This window comes from Columba livia, chromosome 9 (genome assembly GCF_036013475.1).
Source record: "Columba livia isolate bColLiv1 breed racing homer chromosome 9, bColLiv1.pat.W.v2, whole genome shotgun sequence".
NCBI lineage: Eukaryota > Metazoa > Chordata > Aves > Columbiformes > Columbidae > Columba > Columba livia.
This window is the reverse complement of record NC_088610.1, coordinates 13,456,536-13,476,269: the sequence shown is the minus strand read 5'-3', so window position 1 is coordinate 13,476,269 and position 19,734 is coordinate 13,456,536. Positions and strand designations below refer to the sequence as shown.

Genomic DNA, 19,734 nt, shown 5'->3' with positions numbered 1-19,734 from the left:
CATGTCTGTGTCTCCACTGCTCCTTTCTACATTGTTTTTCCCACTCCCTTTGCATCTGAGGTTGGGATTTAATTGGGCTCAGTAATCAAGGAGATGGTGGTGGTTCAGCAGGTAGTGGGACTGTGGAGGCTCACTGAGAACTGCCTGGAGCAGAACAGGCAGCATGACCCATTTCACCAGCAGAAGCAGCTAGAGAGGCCTCTCTGCAAACACACACACTGTCAGTATTTGTATTTTATGTGATTTTCCTCAAATTACAGTGTTGAGAGAGTGGTGCTGCACATTATCCATTGCCTCAGCACTCTGCATGTAACTAATCCAAATGCTGCAGCTGCCTGGTCATAAGGATTCACTCTTCTCACATACAGAAAGGAGATTTGCAAGCCAAGAAGTGTCTGGGGCCATGCAAGGACTCATGGTTGAGTCAGGGTTAGGATTTCACAGCATTTGAGCTCCAGTCCCTTCTTCTTCTGTGCCCTGAGAAGTGCTCAGGTGAGCTGCCAGTGCCCGGCCTGGGTTCTGCCTGGGGGGGAGCTCTGGGTGGTGGTCTGGTTCTGAAATCTGTTCCTTGAGACAACCAGACCTTTGTTTTTCACTGTAGTCTTGCATTAGTGCAGTCATTGAGGGCAGATAATTGTCTTTCTGGTGAGTAACAGAGGCAAGAAATCTCAATTCTATTTGACAGTGACTTTCAAAGCCAAAGGATGGAGGAGACAGAGGAAGCTGGAAGTCCATGCTTGTTGCTCCTGTAGTTTCCTACAAGGCATTAGGCTGCTGAAGGTGCCTGTGGGTTTCCTTCCCAGGGCCAGCTGCTGAGGCCATGGCAATGTCCTACTTTTTCCTGAGTGTTTCTCCCAATGCTTTGGAAGACAGCGATCGTGCAGCTCCTTGGTGTTCCCTATAGCCTTTGTAAAGTGTTTCTCTTTACCCTTTCAGTTCAGTGTGGTTCTCTACTATGACAGCTGGGACCAAGAGGTGGTCCTCTGCATTTCATGTTTGCTCTGGTTCAGCTTAACACAGGAAGGGGCCTCCTGAGGTCTCCCAAGCAAACACTGTGAGTCTGTATACTACAGGTATCTCCAGGTTCTTTCTGCCTTCACAAAAAACAAGTCCCAAAGCAGTGGCAAGTCCCAGTGTGTATCCCAGACCTCATGGCATCTGTGGTTCCTGGTTTAGCCCCAACATGAAACCTCCACTAGCAGCACAGGAAGAGCTTTGAAGACAAAAAAATTATTGTGGGTGAAGTGAATGAAGATCATCTCTAAAAGCCAAGAGAAACCAGAAGTCTCTTCTGAGTGGCAAGAGCTACAGAGGAAGTGGTTCATGTCAGGCAGAGGCGAGCAGCAACAAGTTGCTATGGAGATCCCTCATTGATAGTCCTGTATGTTTTTAACTCTACAGTGAGCTACACAGAGGATGGGAATGTATGCTTATTTCTCTGGGCTGCAAAAGTCTTTACTGCCATCACGAGTGGCTGATGCCTCAGGATTGCTGTTCTGATGTGGCTAAAGAGCTCAAGCAGTTGCTGAGCTGGCCAGGAGATGTGCTGTACCGAATGGGAGCTCATTGGTGGTACTGGAAACCATGCTTGAAACTGCTGGGCTGGCAGGTAAGACCCAGCATTTGTAGGAATGTCTGTAGGCAGTGGGGTATGATTTCTCTTAGATAATGTTGACCATCAGGATGTGTGCCGCTTTTCTCCCAAGGGCTGGCTATGTAGATGCTGGCTGGTTACCGAGCACTGCCAAAGGGAAAAAAGTGCAGGGGATGGCAGAGTGTTAGCAAAGCAGCTGCTCTACTCTGCCTGGCGGGCCCAGCTCATGGATACTCCTCTGTCTGGCCAGATGATGCATATGACTGACTCAGGGCATGTTGGCACCGTCTGCTATGTAACCTGTTGCTTTGACACCTGACATGGAGTCAGTAGGGGAAAGTTTAGGATTTGAGAAGCACTTCTTGTATGTCTGGCTTTGAACCTGCAGCTGAGGAACTGTGCACTGCCAGAAATTTACTGGGCGAAGGAGGCCGGCAGTGACAGCCTTCTCACACACAGCAACGGCCCTAAAACAGGACAGGAGGGTGCCTATGTCAGCTCTCCTCTGCCCTTGGTCAGGGCTTTGCCTCTGCTGCCCCCGCAGTGCTTTCCCTGCTGCCAAAGGTCTCTGCGTGGATACTCAGTGCCTCCCTGGGTCTTGTCTTCTTTAAGAAGAAATCAAAGGCAAACATCAATCACTATTATCAGTTGCCGGGGGGGGGGGGGAATTTTAAACATGTCACATGAAGATTGGGAAGCTGTGCTAAAGACCTCTCAACAGCCACAGCGGGTCAGACAGGTTGCTGAGGTCCTGCCCTGCACAGGGGTGCTGGCCCAGTGCCCTGCAGCAGCGTGTGGGTGCAGGAGCCTTCCAGGCTTGTGGCTTCTGCATGGAGCTCTGCTCCTGGCACCCAGCTCTGCAACAGTGCCACCCAGCGCACCCTGGAACAGCAGCCTTGCTTTGCATCTTAGAAACTTTCAGACCTAGGAAACCCAGGATGGGGTTGTTTTTTCTAGCTTGGAGACACTGCCTGAATGTGATGGTGCTGTGTAAAAAGGAACAGCAGCACCTGTCCTTCTGGATGGGGTTTTCAAACATGAGGTTTCAGGTTCTTTTACAACCACAATGCTGAGAAATGCCTTAGAAACAAACCAAAACTAATACCAGCAGGTTTCTGAGCCAGCAGCCTGAGCCCTGGGGATAGAAGAGATACTGTGAATAGCATGAGAATTTGTAATGGAGCCAGCTCTGCCTTTGGGGCCCGATCTGGAGCCAGATACAATTAATTCATTCTCAGCAGTGCTGGAAGGACTGCACGGATGCTACTGATGATATATAGCTGGATCGTCCTCTCCCCTGGCACACCGAGGGGCAGCAGCTCCTCGCTGCTGCAAAGGGAGCTCTGGGCACAGCGCTCAGCTGTGGTTATTGTGCACATGCTACAGTGGGCACGCAGCAATTCACTGCCCTCAGGGTGCTTTAATTTGGTTCCCTGAGGGTGATTTGCCTCACAGCATGTTTTGCCAACAGAGCAGTAGCAGAGTGTGTCTCTGCTCACCCTGTTACCTGCTGATTTGCAGTATCCCTTTCCTCTGTCCCTAACAGAGAAACTGTATTTTGGTCTCACAGGTATGGTTATGGATGCATTTTTCTGGTGTCTTTTTTTTCTGATAAAGCACATCATTATCAGATTATCCTTAATGAAGGAGCCCTTGCCACCAGGCAGCTTCCAGACCTGAGGAATTGACATGGAGAGTCTGAAGTTTTCTGGCTCTTTGGGAAAACACCTGTACTTTTCAGAGTGAGGGTTTCTAAGACTCGATGGTACTGCTATGCCATTGCCAGCTTTGCAGCTTCATAGCCTTTGCATCATGAAATTGGCCCAGACACCCTGAGTTTTATGGGTTTGCTCTGAAGGTCACATTGTGACAGTTGATCTGCCTGCCCATTCCTCACTCTTGCTTTCCCCTGTGCCTGCCTGTCCCCAGCCAGCATGGCACAAGATTGTCCACCTCCAAGCATGTCACATCAGGTGTTTGAATCCCTTGTATGAAAGTTCTTTCTCATACAGGACCTGGCAGATGATGTTGTGAAGAGCAGTGAAGTTTGCCAGCCCTCGTCAGCTCCAGCACAGAACCAGAGTTTTGTCAAGACATCAATAAAAGTAGAAACAGATAAAAAGAAAGAATTTCTGCTTTGATTGTAGAGAGCACTCAGTGGAGTAACTAGGTAAGAGCTGGTCTGTTCTAATGGTGCAATGGAAAGACTTCTGTGTAGGACTGAGATCCTGCAGTTCTTGTCCTGGCCCTGCCACTGGCTCACTAAGTGTCCTGAACAAGCCACCCTGCCTGCACCAACCTCCCTGACCATCCCAGCCATCTTTGCCACCACCTGCCCATGCTGGAAAGTGGAAAACCAAAAAATATACCTTGCAATAGAACGCTGTGCTGTTTGACTCATTTTGTTATTTTAAGTGATGCCAGAATAGATGTTATCCCCCTTTCCATAGGCTGTGTTACTTTTAATGGCAGAACAAAAAATGTGGCATCTGCAGTCTTCTGCATGAAAGCTGCTACAAGGGGCTTATAAATTCCTCTGAACTTTTATAGCCTTGGGAAGGAAGGTGCCAGGGTTAAGGGCATACATTAACCCTGTTGTGTTGCTTTTAAACAGGCACCGAGGTTAACCATCACCTCACAGGCACCTTGCCCAGAGACCTTGCACTGCAGCCTGGGGGAAAGCTCTACATCATCTTTTAGTGCATAACTCCAGGGCCTCCCTGCCAGAGCGATCATGATACCAAGGGAGCTGGTGGTACCTGTCACCTTGCGGGGTCAAGTGCTGTAGGAGAAGTTGTTTTCCTGGTGGCACTTTAACCAGGGTTACTGTGATAATCAGTCAGCAGCTGCCAGCACCCCGTGTCCTTGTTTCTCCTTCCTGGTTTCTGCCTGCTCAGGGGTGTTGAAGCACTTGGAGTGGAGCAAAGTACCTTCCATTTTCACCACTAATGATATGCAACTGTTCTCCAGGAAGCACGACTAACGGGAATGCACCCTGATGAGCCCCCACGGCTCCATCACCTACTGCAGGGAGGGACATGGCAGTCCCTGTGTCCCACTGGAGACATCCAGTGGGTGTCTGTAGTATGGCTACATGGCTCCTTTTCTTACAGAAAGCAGTGCACAAACACTTGTGCTTGTGCAGATACCCCAGCAGTCCTCCAGAGAAGATGAGAAGGAGTCCAATGCTCCAAATACAGCTGAGGTGCACCTTGATATTGGGAAAGTGCCATCAGAAAACCTGCCTGAGCAGTTGGGAAAGGCTTCGAGGTGGCAACGGCCATTGCGAAGAGGACAAGATAGTGTGATGGCTTGGGTCTGTGGCACAAAGTGGCTCAGATGAGGTGCAGGATGGAGTCAGCCAGTGGCTGCAGTGATCTGTCTGTCCCAGCCAGTGACTTCAGCACTGAGTGCTCTTGAGGCCGTGTAAGAGTCGGTCTGAAGATGAAGCAGTATTTACCTGACCATCACCATCAGGAATTGAGAGAACTGAGGCCCTGACAGAAAGAACACACGGACAATGACTTGGAGAGAGGCCTGAGGCGAAGCATTGTGTTGCACTGGTTTCTCCAGTTCAGGGGGACTGCTACTTACAATGGCTGCTGTATGGACTTCGCCTGCTGCTTCAGCCAAAACAGCCCCTGCCTCCTAAAAGGGATTGTTATGAGGGTCTCTTTGACCCAGGGACAATAGCTGCCATCCAGAAGATGTGTTCTCACCTGCAGCCTCAGTCACACCTGTTCCCCATCTGCTCCCCCAAACAATGGCCAATGAAAAGGAGCATGCCCAGAAGCTCGCCAATGGTCCTGAGGTCACCCAATGGACCAGAGAGAGACCCTTGAATGCTGGCCACGTAAACGCTGGCAAAATAAGCATGGATCTTTCGAGCCTGCACAGTACAAACCTGGGTTGTGAAATCAAGGTGGAGACTGGCCTCAAACAATGGGAGTGAGGTGGGGTGAAGAAGCATAAGACTCCCGAATGGACATTGTTAAGATCTTCCCACCAGAGGATCCCGAACCACGATGGAGGACCAGCAGGACTCTATGGGACCGGAGACCAGAGGGACGCCTTTGGACTCATCGGGTGGTAAAGCAATCCTTGTTCCCACTTTTTTTTTTCCTTTTTCTTTCCCTGTTTCTTTTCCCTTTTCCTTTTTCTTACTCTCTCTCTCTCACTATAGCATGCTGCTTTATGGGCAAAATAATAAAGTAACACTGTTTGATTGAATTCTAACCCCTTGGCATTTTGGTTGCCTTAATTTTGCGCTCCGAGATCAAGGTAAATGAACCATCATGAGTCCATCACCGAGTAGACCGTGACAGGCCGGCAATGATATGGGGACGATGCTGGTGCTTTTACTGGGAGCTGCTGCCACACCACATGCACATGCAGGAAGCGTCTCTTCTCCCCGTCTTCCTCACAGACCCTCAGCCCCCACACTAATTCCACACCTCGTTCCCTCCCCCCGCCACCCCCCCCACTCTTTTGCTGCTCATCTTTAGCAACAAGCGAGTCCCTGAGGCTCTGTGACCCCTAAAGCACATCTGGATCCTCTTTTCTCACCACTGGCACTTCTTTATCAACTGAGCTGCTCATGAGCTGCCTGGTTCCCTCAAGCTTTGGGGACACCCATACCCAGTGGCCTCTGCCCACCTGCAACAGTACCAGGTGCAGGAAGGCCCAGCTCACCAGGGCCAGGCTCGGCACTGGGCTCAGCTCCTGGGCCAGGCTGCTCTCCTGCCTACAGGCAGGGGCCAGGAGCTTCCAGCTGTGCCTGCACACAGGCACTTGCTAGCTCAAAACCAGTCCCAGGTTGTTCCATTGCATTCCAAGGAAGTTCCTACACTCCTGTGTATCTGTCCTGGTGTGGAAGCTTTTGCTCTATTCCACAGGTAACAACCATTTTGCAAGAATAATGATGGCTGGGAATGTAGCGTATGACATTTGTTTTCAAAAAAAATCAAGTTAATTGGATTAAGCATGCATTGCCTCAGCCCAAGTCTCTTCACGCTGAAATACGTGCCTGGCTAGCATCTCTGGGGTGCAGCACAGATAAAAGCGTGTTTAATACTATCTAAACTAATCCTTCCTAAAATCTCCTAACTTGTTTGAATGAATTTGCTATGAATGATATCTCTGTGTCATTTCAGACTGTAACTATTTATTGAAACAAAGTCAGAGCATTGACCACGGAATCTGCATTATTTATTTTCTGTGTAATGTAAACTCCAGTCCAGCAAAGACTTAGGCTTGTGTTCCAATCCAAGGCATGTGTGCTTGGGCTCGGTAGCCTCAGTGCAGCTATTCATGGGCAAAGCAAAACACATATGCCAGTGTCTTTGCACTCTGCAGACGGAGTGGAGGGACGTGACTTGCTCTTTCAGAAAAGGGATTCTTAAAATTCTCCACTGACCTGTGGTGTGAAATTGGGGGACTCAGAGATGGGGGCTGGAAACACTGTGCTGGCCATTGGAGAAGTCCATTAGGGCCAAAGTGCCACCCTCAGCTCCAGATCTTCCTGGCATATATAGGAAACGTATAAAACAGCCTCATGGAGAAGGAACAGGGGATATCTGAGGGTCCGAGGCCACCCGCAGACTCTGTGCATGATTCCTGAATGGCTGGTAGCTGATACAAGTTGGTTACTTGGAGCCAGCTCCAAATTGCTCCTGCAGCAGGAGACCCTGTACCCCTGCTGAAGGGCTCCCTGCTTGGCTGGCAGGACATTTCTTAATTGCATTTCTTAATGCACTAGAGTCTGTTCTCTCTTTCTGTGAGCAGAGCTGTGATCACCCACACATAATGAATCTATGTTGCAAGGAAGATGTGGGTTGTATATAGGTCATAGAAAATATAATTGTGTAACTCCATTAACGCATTCCTGAGATAATGTGCTGAAATACAGTTTAGGTGCAGAAAATAGGGCTGTGGGCTTTAAATAGCTTTACTTGGGCATCTCTTGGACAGATCTGGCAATGCAGCAAGCAGATCACTGTGCCCCCTTCAGGAGAACATAAAGTCCCTTTGCAGAATGTGCTTTCTAAGTATGTTTACTGACCTTTTTTAAAGCATTTAAAGTATGTTTCATTATGCTGGGAGCCACTTAAGAAGCCCAGAAAAAAGCCTTATAAGTCCATGGGAGAACGTGGGAGCTACCCTCTGAGAAAGGGGGTGCAGCGAATGGCAGCAGACATCAGGGTGCCCACTGGGGCTCGGTGGGGTGCAGAGGCACCCGTGCGAGGGGGGAGCAGCACCCTGAGGCTGAGCTGCAGCAGCCAGGGCCCCCAGCGCCCCTGGCACTTCAATCTGAGCAGGCACTCACAGCCAGGGGCCCACAGGAGCCTGGTATCGGACCGGGCGCCCACGGGATAAGTTCTGCTCTGCCCACTCTGCTGCGCTCTTCCTGCCCTTCTCCATCAGAACACGTCTGGCTGAACACCGGCCAGGCCCGGTACCTTGTGTGTGCTGTGATGACCCTGCAGGAAAATAGAAAGAAAAAAAAAATTACCTTATTTAGCAATGTAAGGCTGATTCTGGTGCAGGGCATTTTCGGGACATATTGAAAAGCTGGGATTAAGTGCAGTGCTTGGACTCTGGTATTCATGGTGGGCACATCTGCAGGGGTTAAATGCCTTTGGGCCAGAGCTTTACTGCTGGTCCAGCTCTGGCTCTGCAATGCAATTCTGTCTGTAGAGGCTTACCTGCTGTCTCTTTGGTACCCCTTTGGCCTTGTTTTTCTTTGCTCTTTTTGTTTTCTTCTCTTTCCCTCAGAAGGGATCCCTCTGGCTCCTCTTCCAGGGACCTGGACCTCAGCAGCAGTGCCAAGCAGGTCAGAGAGCCTTCCTGGGAGCCCAGCCAGAACCACTGCTGGTTCTGCACAACAAGGTTTGTCCCTTAAATAATAATATCTTCTTTAGTTTTCCAGCTTCTTAAATCTATCTTTTTGGTTTCTTGTGTTTTGAATAGATAATTGGATAATTTCCAGGGTAGAGAGCTACTCACTAATTGCATATATGTGAATCACAACACCTTTTGTGCACTTGCCTTGGATTGAGTTCCCACGTCCCAGAGGCCAGTTCATGATTCCAGAGTCTGTTTACTTCCTTCGGTGTCATAACTGTAATTTGAAATTTTACACCATTTTGCATGAACAGATTTCAAAGCACCTTCTGACACTCCTAGAAACAGGGGAAAATTCCCACCTACCTTCCTTTTCTTGTCTTCTGCAAGTTCATTTTTGTTTCTATATTCATGTGGCAACCTGTCTGGCCAGCCCAAAGCCCTGTTTCCTTTAGAGGAGAAAAACAACAAAAATTAACTTGCAGGAGACGAGACAGAGAAACGAGAGAAGGCACCTCCTGAGGCAGGAAGAGCTGGCCATGCAAACAATGGCACCTCCATGGTGGGACTCTCAGGACTCCCAGGATAACCTGGGTCCCAGGATATGACACCTTGACACTGCAGGTCCCACAGGGAGGCCCCAGCACTGGGACTCCAAAAGCAGCAGGTCTGAAGGCAGGATCTGTTCATGAAAAATTATGCAAAATGGCCATGACTGAGGCAGCTCTCCAGCCCCCTGTGTTTGGGCTGCTCGGCCACCACCTGGAGATGAAGGCTTCCTCACAGGGACAGGCTGGGAGCCCTGGGCTAGTGGCTCCCAGGGCTGGAGTTGGTGGTGTCCCACAAGCAAAGGGAGTTCTCAGAGCTCCTGGTCCCTGCCGTGTCTCTGCTGGAGGATTTTCCCATTGGTGAGAGCTTGAGCAGTTTCTAGGCTGTCCTAAGTAATGTTGAGGCTTGGACTAGATCTCATCACAGGGTTGAGGTGATGGTGTCGCTCCAGCTGCTCTCCCATCCCATGGCAGATCCAAAGCTGCTGGGGGCTTCTCTGCAGCTCCTGAATTCCCAGCTGTGGGACTTAGCATGATAAGACAGCCTTTCCCTGGGGTACCAGGAGGTCATTTCAGAGTGGCCTCATGTCTGCAATGGGATAGTCTCACTTGTGCACTAAGCCAGGTGACCTGCAGGTAGAGTTTCAGAGGTGATGTTGCACTGCACTGTCCCAGCCCTCAGCTGGCTGGATTTAATCTGCAGCTCCAGCTTACTCTAAAAAGGGTGTTTCTATGCTATCAGCACTCAGTGCTGTTGCCTCCTCTCCCTAGGGCCAGCCAAGCCTTGTCTCTGAAACAGGCAGTTGGGTAACATGAGAAAATCCCGGCCCATCCGTATGTGCCGTAAACACGGTGCTGTCTCACACCGTGCACAGTGCATGCCCAGCACCACCTCATCCCATGCACAACCTGCATGTGACCCACACACAGGGCTGCCTCCCCTGCGCACCCCTGACGTGCTGTGCAGCTTGTGTCACCTCACCCCCACTGCACCCACATCTGCCTCCCCGTGAGTGCACACTGCTTGTACACCCTATCTGCGCCCACACCCGCCTTGCATGCCGTGCTGCCTTGTCCTCCGGCCCTGCAGCCTTACACCTTCCACATGCTGTGCATGCACCCTGTGTGCCTGCCCTGCAGCTGCCTCACCACCCAGAAATGTGGGGGGGGCTTAATTCTTGCGTGAAGCATCCAGAGTGTGTCTGGTGCTTTGCCCTGGTTTCCCCCCCAGCTCCCCTCTTTCCTGCCCTCCCACCCCTGTTCCAGTTTCCTGCCCTTTGATGTGCCTCCCCACCTCTGCTCCAGGGTTTGAACTGCTTACCAGGTGGAGATGACTTCTCCCCACCCTGCAATTAGGTGCAATTATAAGGTTATGCTTTTCCCTGAACCCTTGCTCTGTTGTACACTGAAGGTGGATGGGCTCATCAGCGGGGTCCTGCTCGGGGCTAACAGGCAGGACATGAAGCAGGGTCCTGGTCTGTGTGGGCAAGCGGTGCTGGTGGGTGTTGGAGGTGGGATGACATGAGAGTTCTGGTGGTGCTGGGGATGGGGTGGCTGCTGAACATGTCCTGGCCTGGTGGCCTGAGCAGGGACTCAGCTGCAGGAGCCCAATCCTGCTCTGTTCAAACATAGGAGCAGCAGATACCTGGATGCCTCCTGCCATGGTCAGGCAGAGCCCAGAAATGTGCCCCTGGGGAAGGCACAGCCAGTGCTCGCGTGGAGACAGGTCCCAGCAGTGAGCTTGGCTGTCAGCTCTCATCATCTGTGCTTCCAGGCATGTGGTGCCTTGGCACCCATGGAGTGCCTCTTGTTGGAGAGGCCTTCTGAAGGTGCTGCCTTTGGCTGCAGGTGAGACCCCTGTGTCTCCTATTAAGCCATAGGTTTGCTTCCACTGCTATTGGTGCTGGCTGCAAGGGAGAAGATGGCTACAGCAAAGCCCGCCCCACATGTCATCTCCACTCTCAGTGGGGCTCAGGAATTGTTAGCTCTTGGTGGCTCCTTGCTCCTTGTTGCCCCGTGGCCATGTCCCAGGTGAATGCACATGCCTGCAGCAGGTTTCGCGGTGCACACTTGGGTGAATGTCTCGCTGCTCAAGTGTGACCTTGGCCACAGGGTGCAAGGAACCAGAACTGCAGTGCCTGGCCACTTGGGCACAGCGCTGGTAGAGCCAGCACTACAGGGCAACCCTTGGGCGCTGAGCAGTGTCTGGAGCTCAGAGTACAAGCTCCTGCTGCCAGATAAGGGAGAACTGCTCTATCTAAGGGCAAACGGATGCTACCACTGACAGGGAGTCCTCACTCCCTCCAGCAGCAGAGTGCTCCATGCACAGATGTGGATGCACACACTGACACACCTTTGTCCTCATGCACACAGGACAAATGCTCTGCTGTGGCCTTGGCTGCTGTTTTGCAGTGCTTTCCTCCCTGGTTGCTCTGCAGGATGCAGGCAACCACGCTCAGGAGAAAAGCTGAGTTCGTGGGTCTGCTGTGTGTGGGAATCCCTCCTTCACAGTGCACCATGGTGTGGCAGTGCTTGTACCACTCAGGTCAGGGCTTTTCTGATTTCCAATCTGCTTGTATCACAAGAGGTGCAGGTGAATGCGGGGCTTGCAGAAGGTCTGCAGGACACCTCCGACTTTGATATGGGCAGCCAGAGCAACTCCGTCAGGATCATGCACACAGTGGCTGTCGAAGCGCTGAGGGAGAGGGGTGCAGGCAGGGAGAGCCCCCACCTGCTCCCCTGCCCCACACCAAGCACTGCTGGCAGGGCCGTGGATTGGGTGCTCCCCTCGAGCTCTTCAACCTCAACAGAGCTGCAAGGTCTGCATGGGATGAGCTGTGCTCAGCTGTAATGGCCATCAAGGTCCTTGGAACACCTTGGCTGTGTCCATGTTTCAGGGCACACCTTGGCAGCACAGCCCTGGTAAGAGACAGGACAGAGCTATTTGAGGTTCTTGGAGTGGCATTTGGGCAGCCAGGGGCTTTACAGCATGTGTGTACATGTGTAAAGCAGGCAGTGCAGCGTGTAAAAACACACCTAGAGAGAAAGTCTCAACAGAGATTAGATTAAAAGAAAATGTAATTAATCACAGAACATCCTGTCTGTTACCCAACTTTCCTTGTATAACTCTTGGGACTTGCTGCCTTCACAGACGGCTGCTCTGCTGTCAAAGTAATTTGCTGGGCACCTGTTGGAAAAACTGCCAGGTCAGCACAGACCTAATTGCACAAGCATCTTTCCTTGTAGTGAGACTTAAAAGTCAAAAGGAAAAATGGCTGAGAGGTCTTGCAGCTATCCAGACCAGGCTGTGATGCCTCCCACTACTTAATCTTCCCCATGTACTCCTGCGAGTGACTGTGATGGGGACGAGGATGTTGTGGTGGCCTGAGGGATGTCCAGGGCTTGAGTGGCCCCTGGCAGAGTAGGTTGCATGTCCCTCCTGGGAGCACAGTGATGGCTGCTGCTGGGCCAGAGGGAGCAGGATGGGAGCTGCTGCTGTCCTCAGCCCCTCTCAAAGGCTGCAGCACTTCTGCCCTTGCCCTGCTGTTTGCACCCATGTCCAAGGCTCTTGTGGATGGCTGGACTGAAGAGAGCTCTGCAGCTGGGGAGTGACACCCAGACACGTGGGGTGCCTTTGTCCGCCTGGGTGAGCAGCCAAGTTGCAGCCCATCTCCAGCTTTGTACCAGCTGCAGATCTAAGGCAGCTGACCAGCCTGCCAAAAAAACAAACCATATCGAGGACCAGGGAGTGGCTTGTGCTAGTGCTGAATAATGATGATCCCAGCACGCTTATAAAACAAGGCGGAGAGCTCACCACCAACCTGTTCCTGGCAGCCCTGGTCCTCCACAGAGCATCACTCCACCTCATCAGCCAAGGTACGTCTCTGAATTAAGAGATTCAAAATGGGACCTGTGCTTGTGTCTGCAGTGGGGCCCATGCCCTGCGGCTGGAGGCAGGCTGGGCTTTTCTTTTAAACTTGGGGAAAATGCTACTGCTGCTCTTACAGAGGAGTTTCTGGCCGGGGAAGCAGAGCAGTTCCATGCTGTGGGCACTGTAAGTGTCAGACTGCCGTGAGCAGAGCCCAAAGCATGTGGGCAGCATCCCGACCCCAGGGGCTGCTCAGGGGGAGAAGCACAGCTCCCACCTTTGCTCTGCTGCTGGTGGGCAAACAGCAGAAGGATGCTGGATCACGCCCGGGGCGCAGGGCTGTTAGGACCTGGCACAGGAAAACGTGTCCCCTCCCTTTTTGAAGCACACCTTTGGGAGGTCAATTAATGTTTTATTTGGTGCTGATTTGAGTCTTGACCAGCTTCCCCACCCTGCAGTGCTGTGTACGTCTCAGCACATAAAGACATACATTGTTTCCCCCCAAAGGCAGTTGCGCTGTCCATCCCACCACCTTGCAGGACCAGGCAGCCCTGGTAGACGTGGAGGTGTCTCACTCATGATGCAGGCTCCTGCTGTGGTGTACACGCTCACTTCCATGTCCCAGGGACCCAGCTTTGCCCCAGCTCTGGAGCATGTTCCTTCTGCTCCAACATTTTATAGCAAATGTCTCTGCATTTTCTCTTGTCTCAGCTTTGCACAATTGATGATGCTCCTGAGCGTCCCTGGGTGTTTGTCACCCCTGCATCTTCCTAGGTGTCAGGTGCAGGTGACAGGTGCAAGTGCCCTCCCCAGGCACTGCCTTGCTTCGTGCAGAGCTGCTGGGCACAGCCTGAGCACAGGCCTGGCTTGAGGCTGTTTTGGGCTGGGGACTTATTTGGCACAGTGCCTTCATGTTCTTCTCGTGATCCTTTTCTCATTGGTGTGCCCCTGAGGTGCTCTGTTGCAGACGTCCTGTTGTTCTTGCCGTATTTCACCCAAATTTCTGCTCCAGGCAGGCCCCAGCTCAGCTGTTTTGCTCCTCCCCAGGTTCATTTCCCACTCGCCCCCCAGTGCAGGCATGCTGACCACAGCAGTGCAGCTCTCGGTCCTGCTTGGCCTCCTTGGCTTTGGGAAAGGCCAGATGTTTCACATGGGACCATGCCCAGATCCACCAGTCCAAGAAGACTTCGACATCAACAAGGTGTGAAAAGCTTTCTAAAAATCTCATGGCAGGTAGTGAGTTAAGCTAAGGGGGCATGGGAGCAACAGCAAACTGCCTGGATGAGGATGAGGGGTTGGTGGGTTCAGTCATGAGACCTTGTGTCAGAGCTGCCAGCGTGGGTCTGTGGAGGGGTCTGTGGTCCCACCAACCCCCACTCCAGGCTCCTGTGCCATGGAGGGGGATGCTCGAATGAACTGAGCAGGTGAAACTGTGCCAGCAAATGAGCTGGCTGCATTGCCTCAGCTCTCCTGCGCTGAAAGCTTCTCTCTGGACTTTCTTTTATCAGTATTTGGGGAAATGGTATGAGATAGAGAAGCTGCCCTCAAGTTTCGAGAAAGGAAGCTGCATCCAGGCAAATTACTCACTGAAGGAGAATGGGAAGTTCAAGGTGATCAACAAGGAACTGATGTAAGTGTCCTCACCACAGCCATGGCGCTCTTGTCACCTCTTCTACCATTCTGGGTGATGATTTTTCTCCAAATTGCCTGTTTCTGGGTCTGAGGGTGCTGGGGGGGGCACCCTGTGGTTGCAGTAGCTCAGCTGGGCGAACGGGCTTGGCTGTGGTTACAGCAGAGATGGGGGTCTCTGGTTTCTGCTGGTGTTTCACTGGTCTCCGTCTCATTGTCCAAAGTGAACTGTGAGAAAACAGATCAAATGCACACAGCAACTCCAGTGTGAAATAGTCTGGGTCTCCCCCGACTGGTTTGTGATCCCCAGTGATGGCTGAGAAGCCAGATGCCCCGGGTCCTGTCTTGAGGGCTACAAGGATGGTTACAGGATGGCAGTCATCACCTTGTGCCCCTGTGTGCTGCGGGGTGCCTGTGCCCTGGGCTCCTCTCTGCTTTGGAGTAAAGGGACCTGACGAAAACGGGCAGGGAAGGTGAAGCACACGGGTCATTTTTACTTAAGCAAGAATTCGACACCCTTTTTCTGGAGCATTTACCTTGCACTGGTAGTAATTGCTGTGTAAAGGGATCGGCAATCATTGCCAGTCTCAATCAGTGAGCAAAGCAAATGCGCCAATTATTCCCTTTATTATACTTGATAGTCTGCAATTATCCTGACCCCTCCCGGCTTTTTGTAAGGACTGATGCAGATATTAATTCATCTGTTTCCACCACCAGCCCCAGCTGCTGTGGGGAGCTGCTGTGAGCGGCTGAATGAATGAGAGGGAGTGAGCGGCGAACGCAGCGCTGTCCCCTGTGCTCCCTGGCATGACATGGGGACTTTGTTCTGGCTCACAATAACAACAACGCAGCAACACATCCCTTGTGTCCGGCAGAGAGCGGCGTCCATGCCGCTCGCTGACCGCACAGCACTGTCTCTGCAGCTCCATTGCTAGGGCAGCACCTGGCAAACAGCTGCCCATTTATTTGCGTCTGCACTGATCTGCGGGAAACTAAATCTGACCGCTGGTGTCACCACTGCAGCAGCTCAGGACCCTGAAATGTCAGGAAAATTTGGGGTCACATGTGCACTGGTGCATGGCTCCAGCATCAGCCCCTCAACCTCTCCTGCTGGCAGCATTAGCTTCTGCCTGCTTGCGTGTTCCTGCTTCACAGGGAAGCATGAAACTTTCCTGTCCCATGGGCAGCATCCAGGTCTTGAGGCATCCAGGGAAAAAAACAACTGTAAGATGGGCAGCCCAAGTCTTAGGGCTTGCTTGCCAAGTCTTAGGGCAGTGCTCTGAACCAGCCAAGCAGGGACAGGTCATTTGTGTGCAGAGGAATGTGCTGGGACCCAGAAAAAACACAGGTGATTGAACAGACATGAACAGATACCTTCCACAACTAGCAGGAGTTGAGCTGCATCCCGGCACATCTGACATCAGTGCTGGGATCATCCCATCCCACACAGAAGGGTCTTCCTTGCTCTCTTCTCTGTCACTGTCTCCATGGCACTGAAAAGCACCCCATTGGCAGGGGCACCCTGGGGTGCTGGGGTGGTTTAACTGGGGACAGCATTTGCCCCCCTGCACCTGGCCCAGGACCTGGTATGCCCTGGGCTCTGCTGAAACTGTGCTCAGGGGCGAGCTATTCCCACAGGAATGCCATGGTTATCTGGTATGTGCCGCAGCCACTTGTTGGCATGTGGATGGATCAGGAAGGATTATTTAGTGGGATCAAAAAAAAAGTTATTTCAAACTCACTTGACTTTATTTCTCACCTTGCCATTCCCTCCTCAGTTCCAGTGGCAAAATAAACGAAGTCGAAGGAGAAATGATGCACATGGATGTAAAGGAGCCGGCCAAGCTGGGCGTCCGCTTTAACTGGTGTAAGTGTGTGTCTGGGGGCTGGCAGCCCTCCCTGCACTGCGACGTGGCCCAGGCAGGGCGGGAGGGCAGTGCCTGCATGACACCGGCACCGCTGCTGGGTCAGCAGGGGTGCACGGGCAGCACAGCAAGGGGCAAAGCTCCCCTGGTGACTTCAGTGCAGCACAACAGGGTGATGGCAAAGGGTCAGGACAGACATTGTGACTAACAAGCAGTGGTTTGGTGATATTTATACATCATCTACAGCTAGAGGCCCTGCCGTGGTGGAGCACTCTTCACCCGCTGACCTCAAAGCAAGACAGATCTGCAGCATTGCGGTCCCTCCAGTCATTCACAGATGGGGCTGGGAAGCGGAGGCAGACCCACAGCTGCTGCAAGGGCCAGGAATAGGCTTTTCTGAACACAGCGATACAGCTACTAGCCCACCCTACCTCTGCTTACAAGTGCTGTTTAATAACCATTAATAATAGGTTTTTGTTTGCTTTTTGTTCCCTTGCCAACGTAACACACAATAGGGGACTGCTGAGGTGCAGTGCATTTTATTCATGTTGTGCCGCACTTTCCTCTGTCCGCAGCAACACTAGGGAAGCGAGCAGAAGTCTCCCCTTGGCTCTCTTTTTATTCCGCTCCCTTGCACCTTTTCCCTGGCTACTTCATAGCTCTCACATAGACAGGTTGTTTGTGGAAATGGGTAGAGCAGGGGTACTTGCAAAGGAGATACAACTACTGTTCATGGGCACAGCCAGACTCAACTCTGCGCTGCTGAGGCATCACCCGCAGTGTGTGCAACCCCAGTCCAGACAACAGCACCTGGCTCTCCTGCGTGCATCAGAAATAAATCCCAGGGCACTTCCACCTGCCCACTGGACTCACCTCTGCTTTCTGCCTGACAGTTTAAAGTTGGAGTGGCCAAGCTGTTCAGGCCATAGTGTTTATTTTCCAGCAAGTCCTTCCTAATCAGGGCTTTGTGGCTTTACCGAGTTCCTCTGGGCAGAAGAAGGAGTCCTGATAAGCTTTTATAAATTATAGCTCGCTGTACTGATCACAGTTACATGGTTCAGGAGCAACAAAAGTGGGAACAGCACCAGCAGCCATGGCTGGAGTGCTGCAGTTGGTCTCACATCACATTCACAGTGCTCTTCTCTCTCCTAGTCATGCCTTCTGCCCCTTACTGGGTCGTCTCCACCGACTATGAAAACTACTCACTGGTTTACTCCTGCACTAACATCCTCTGGCTTTTTCACATCGACTATGCCTGGATTCTATCAAGAGCTCCTGACATGCACCCAGAAACCGTGGAGCAGCTGAAGGGCATTCTCCAGTCCCACAAGATCGACACCGAGAAAATGATGCCCACGGATCAACTTAACTGCCCTCCCGAGATGTAACTCCCGGCATGCAGTGACACAGCACCAGACCAGCAATGAACTTTGTTGCTTTCTCTATTATCCATTAGAATGTCTCTATGTAACAGAGAAATGTAATAATCCTTTTGCTAACAGTAGTTGCCAGCCCTGAGTTACTCCTTGTTCCCTCTATTGTTCTCCCCCCTTTTTTGCCTTGCTCTGACTTTTGCAGAGTAACTGACTGATTCAAAGCTAAGGAGTGAAGAAGTGCTGAGGTGCAGATGTGAAGCTCTGCTGTTGCTGTGAGTCCTCCTGTATGTGGATGGGAAAGGGTATGAGATGAGACATTCAAGTATTAGTCCTGGGGAAAAACCTTTCATGACACAACACCAGGTTTGTTTCCCATGTTTGTCTTGACACTTCTGGGCCTGCAAGGAGTCCACAGTGCCTGAGCTACACCGCAGGGACTGCCTTCCCAGCGGCAATGCCCAGACAAGGGGGGTTGGTCCTGCAGCCTGGGAACTGAGACTGGGGGTCTTGAATGTTTTCTGGTGCAGGGCTGCAGTCATTTGCTGCTACCAAGTCAGCAGACCTCCCCGCTAGAAATCAGATCTGACCCTTTGTCTAAAAATGTACAGAAGTTTAGCACGGCTCCATCTCAGGTGCTTGTATGTGTCCTCTCTTGCCTCTAGTGAGGCTGGTCCTGCACTCCCAAGGGTCAGCTCTGAGAGTACCCGTAAGCAGACAGAGATGGGGCTGCTCCCTTGTCCCCTTGAGGCTTTTCCCCGCACACCAAGAGATGGCGGGTTCTGCCCGACATCCCGCTCCCTGCTTCTGTAGGTGCCGAGCGCCTGCTGACACTGCATCTACCCTGGCAGGTGCTCGCCAGGCACCACGACAACTCTGCTTGAATAGCATTGATGCAGCTCATTAAAAATGAAATTAAAATATCTGCTTTATGGCTTTTCTACCTCCCCAGCTGCATTATGTTTTCAAGCAGGCCATGGTGCTGTGGGGGGGGGGGTCTGCCCTCCTCTGACGCCACAGCACCCCCAGAGCTGGAATGCAATGCAATGGAAGCAACCACATCTTGAAGTTAAATGGTTTGCTCAAGGAGCCTGGAGGTCATCCCAGGTCTGGTGGAATCGGACATTTGGGCTTCCCCCATCATCTCAACCAGCAAACCCATGTTGTGGCTTTGGCTGGCAGCGCCCCCCAGCTCTTTTTGCTGCTCTTATTGACGCAAAGAAACAGCGATGTGGATGTAGAACACTGTAAATCTGCAGGAACGCGCTGCACCCACTGCCGTGGGACCTTGCTGGGGCGGGTGTGCAGCAAGGGGCTCTGCTGCCCCGGGAGGGCACGGGAACTTGCCAGGGAACCAACACCTCGCTCCTCCTCACTAGCCGGAGGTGGCTGAGACGGCCGGGAGGCCTTGCAGGGATCAGAAACAACTGCCGTGTTTAAGCCATTAACCCTTAGAACTTTTAGATCCCAATGCCGTAGCTCCTGTGACACGCAAATCGAACACTCCACCCGCATCCTCAGGCGGTGAGGATGACACAGGACACGCGAGGCGCCGCCGCTGTGCGGTGACCCGCGCTGTGCCGGGTGCAGGACGCTCTGCGGGGTGCAGGACGCCGCCACGCCTGAGCCTCCGCCCCGCGCTGCCCACTGGCCCGCGCCACCAGCACCCGGCGCACCGGCAGCTTGTGCCGCGCACGCGGGGCGGGGCACGCGTGGGCTCGGGGCAGCGGCCGCTCCTGCGGAACCCGCGCGCACGAACCTCGCGCGGCCCCCGCGACGCCGCACGCGGGCAACACGCCGCGCGCGTGTGCACGGGCGCCCCGCGTGCACAAGCCTCGCTCACGCCCACGCGCCCGCATAAGCCCCGGAGGTGTGCGCGAGCCGCCCCCGCGCGTGGGCACAAGTCCTGCGCACACAGCGCCGGCAGCCGCGCCTGAGCCGACCGCGGGCGCGCAGGCGCACAACAGCCAAGGGTTTGGCGGTCCGCCGGCCGCCAGGGGGCGCGGCCCCGGCG

At 52.7% G+C, this 19,734-nt stretch overlaps 1 protein-coding gene across 2 annotated transcripts; it reads left to right on the top strand.

Annotated features, from left to right (window-relative positions):
• The first annotated feature begins 12,653 nt into the window (after positions 1 to 12,653).
• APOD (apolipoprotein D) lies at positions 12,654 to 18,643 on the top strand. 2 transcript variants are annotated; one of them, XM_021300138.2, is made up of 5 exons: positions 12,654 to 12,861; positions 13,901 to 14,054; positions 14,362 to 14,483; positions 16,261 to 16,349; positions 17,500 to 18,643. In XM_021300138.2, exons 2-5 carry the CDS (start codon positions 13,932 to 13,934, stop codon positions 17,733 to 17,735), a joined length of 570 nt encoding a protein of 189 aa, XP_021155813.1. In that variant the 5' UTR covers positions 12,654 to 12,861; positions 13,901 to 13,931; the 3' UTR covers positions 17,736 to 18,643. The 2 variants fall into 2 exon arrangements, with proteins under 2 accessions (XP_021155813.1, XP_013225594.1); XM_013370140.3 differs by having other exon boundaries at positions 12,707 to 12,861; positions 13,925 to 14,054.
• The last annotated feature ends 1,091 nt before the right edge of the window (positions 18,644 to 19,734 follow it).